Below are 2,500 nucleotides of genomic sequence, written 5' to 3'. Positions count from 1 at the left end.
GAAAAAAGGAGAAAAGGAAGCGGGGAAGAGAGAGAAAGAGGGGGGGGGAGTATTTACTCGGACTAGTTCATGAATTAAGACAAACAGTCACGACGAAAAGAGAAATAAAAACAGACATACACACATGCACACAAACACAAACACGAACACACACAACCCCCCCCCCCCCGACACACACACACATACACACACACACACACACAACCCACCCATCCCCCCAAAACACACGAACACCCCCATCCCTCCCCCCCCCCCACACACACACGCACGCCTACCAAGCCAATTTCAAAACTTCACCAATCCATCATTTCCGTCATCATTACCAAGCCAAGTAACATCCTGATCGGTGACCGTAAAACTCGTCGCATTGTCCGCCCTGAGCTTTGGCAACACTGCAGACCATCCGATCACTAGGCCCACTTCAAGACGAGACGCGGCGACTATCAGGGCAAAAGCGACCTAAGTGCAGAGAAAAAAAAGAAAAGAAATATTCAGGTATTTTCTCTGTATTCGTTAATGTTTACAGAAAAAGAGAAATATTCAGGTATTTTCTCTGTATTCGTTAATGTTTACAGGAAAAAAACGAAATATTTAGGTATTTTCTCTGTTATTCGTTAATGTTTACAGGAAAAAAAAAAAACTAAATATTCAGGTATTTTCTCTGTATTCGTTAATGTTTACAGAAAAAAAATCCGGTATTTTTTCTATATTCGTTAATGTTTGCAGAAAAAAACTAAATATTCAGGGTTTTTTTTCTGTATTCGTTAAAGTTTACAGGAAAAAAAAACGAAATATTTAGGTATTTTCTCTATATTCGTTAGTTTACAGAAAAAAACGAAATATTTTTTTTGTCCTTTATTCGTTAATGTTTACAAGAAAAAAACACGAAATATTTAGTTTTATTTTCTATATTCGTTAATGTTTTATAGAAAAAAAAAAATTTTTTTTTTTGTATATTCGTTAATGTTTACAGAATTTTACGTAATATTCAGGTATTTTCTCTGTATTCGTTAATGTCTACAGAAAAAAAAAAATATTCTGGTATTTTCTCTGTATTCGTTAATATTTACAGAAACAAACTTAATATTTAGTTTTTTTTTTTCTTTATTCATTGATATTTGTAGAAAGTGGAAGTGTCTTTTAAACACGAAATAATCAGTTATAGTCATTTATGTTTACAAAATATTTTTTTTCTTCGTTTATTTATACAGTTGTTAATTACAACTACAACGAACAACAATAACAATAAGAACAACAACAACAACAATAATAATCATAATAATAATGATGATAACAGTAAAAGAAAAATAAATGACGTAAAATTGATAGTCAGGAACAAAGAGATAAAAACATACGTAGAAAAAGACCGCATTTTATTGCAAGTAATGGTAGCTTTTTTAGGTTATATACTTCTGTGTTTCAGCGGCCACTCGGGTGTTTCGCAAACTCTCTTTGTTTTGTTTTTCGTGTGCGTGCGTGTGTGTGTGTGTGTGTGTGTGTTTGTGTGTGTACGTGTACGTAAATACCCCCCTTCCCCCCCACCTCTGTGTGAGTGTGTGCGTGTGTGTGTATTTGTGTGTGTGTTAGTGTGTGTGTGTGTGTGTGTGTGTTTGTGTGCGTGTGTACGTGTACCTCCCCCCCCCCCCTCTGTGTGTGTCTGCGTGTGTGCGTATGTATGTGTGTGCCTGTATGTATATGTATGTATGCATGTATGTACGTATGTATGTATGTGTGTGCGTATGACCTTTAGCTCATTTGCAAATTCCTCTTGGACAGGTTTTAGTGCTTGGCAGACACACACACACACACACACACACACACACACACACACACACACACACACACACAAACGCGAATGATACGTGTGTGTAATTGACACTGTTGTTGATGATTTTACAGTCACAGTGATAATAATAATAATGATAGTGATAATGATAATAATAATGATGAAAATGCTAGTACTACTAATAATGATAATAACATCAGCAACAAGAACAACAATCAATGTTATTATTATGATCATCATATTATTATTATCATTATTATAATTATTATCGTTATTATTATTATTATTATCATTATTATTATCATTATTATAATTATTATTGTTATTATTATTATCATTATTATAATTATTATTGTTATTATTATTATTATTATCATTATCATTATCATTATTATTATTATTATTATCATTATTATTATCATTATTATAATTATTATCGTTATTATTATTATTATTATCATTATCATTATCATTATTATTATTATTATTATTATCATTATTTTTTATTATTACTATTATTATTATTATCATTGTTATTATTATCATTACCATTATCATTTTTTTTAAAAATTATCATGATCATTATTATCAACATTCTTATTATAATAATAATAATCATTATTAATTGTAGTTGTAGTAGTATCTCTGTTATTATTATTATTGTTATTATTATCATTATCAAGGTTATTATCATTATTATCCCTCTGATTATCA

The 2,500-nt window shown here is 30.8% G+C and overlaps 1 protein-coding gene across 1 annotated transcript in view; it reads right to left on the bottom strand.

Annotated features, from left to right (window-relative positions):
- Positions 1 to 2,500, bottom strand: part of LOC125045722 (facilitated trehalose transporter Tret1-like) — a 23,241-nt gene that overhangs the window by 7,929 nt on the left and 12,812 nt on the right. The window contains exon 4 of the mRNA XM_047643153.1: positions 324 to 459. Coding sequence (XP_047499109.1) covers positions 324 to 459 — 136 coding nt within the window. The remainder of the gene's footprint in view (positions 1 to 323; positions 460 to 2,500) is intronic.

This window comes from Penaeus chinensis, chromosome 37, assembly GCF_019202785.1.
Source record: "Penaeus chinensis breed Huanghai No. 1 chromosome 37, ASM1920278v2, whole genome shotgun sequence".
Lineage (NCBI taxonomy): Eukaryota > Metazoa > Arthropoda > Malacostraca > Decapoda > Penaeidae > Penaeus > Penaeus chinensis.
The sequence above is the reverse complement of the archived record's forward strand: the minus strand, read 5'-3'. Positions and strand labels throughout refer to the sequence as shown.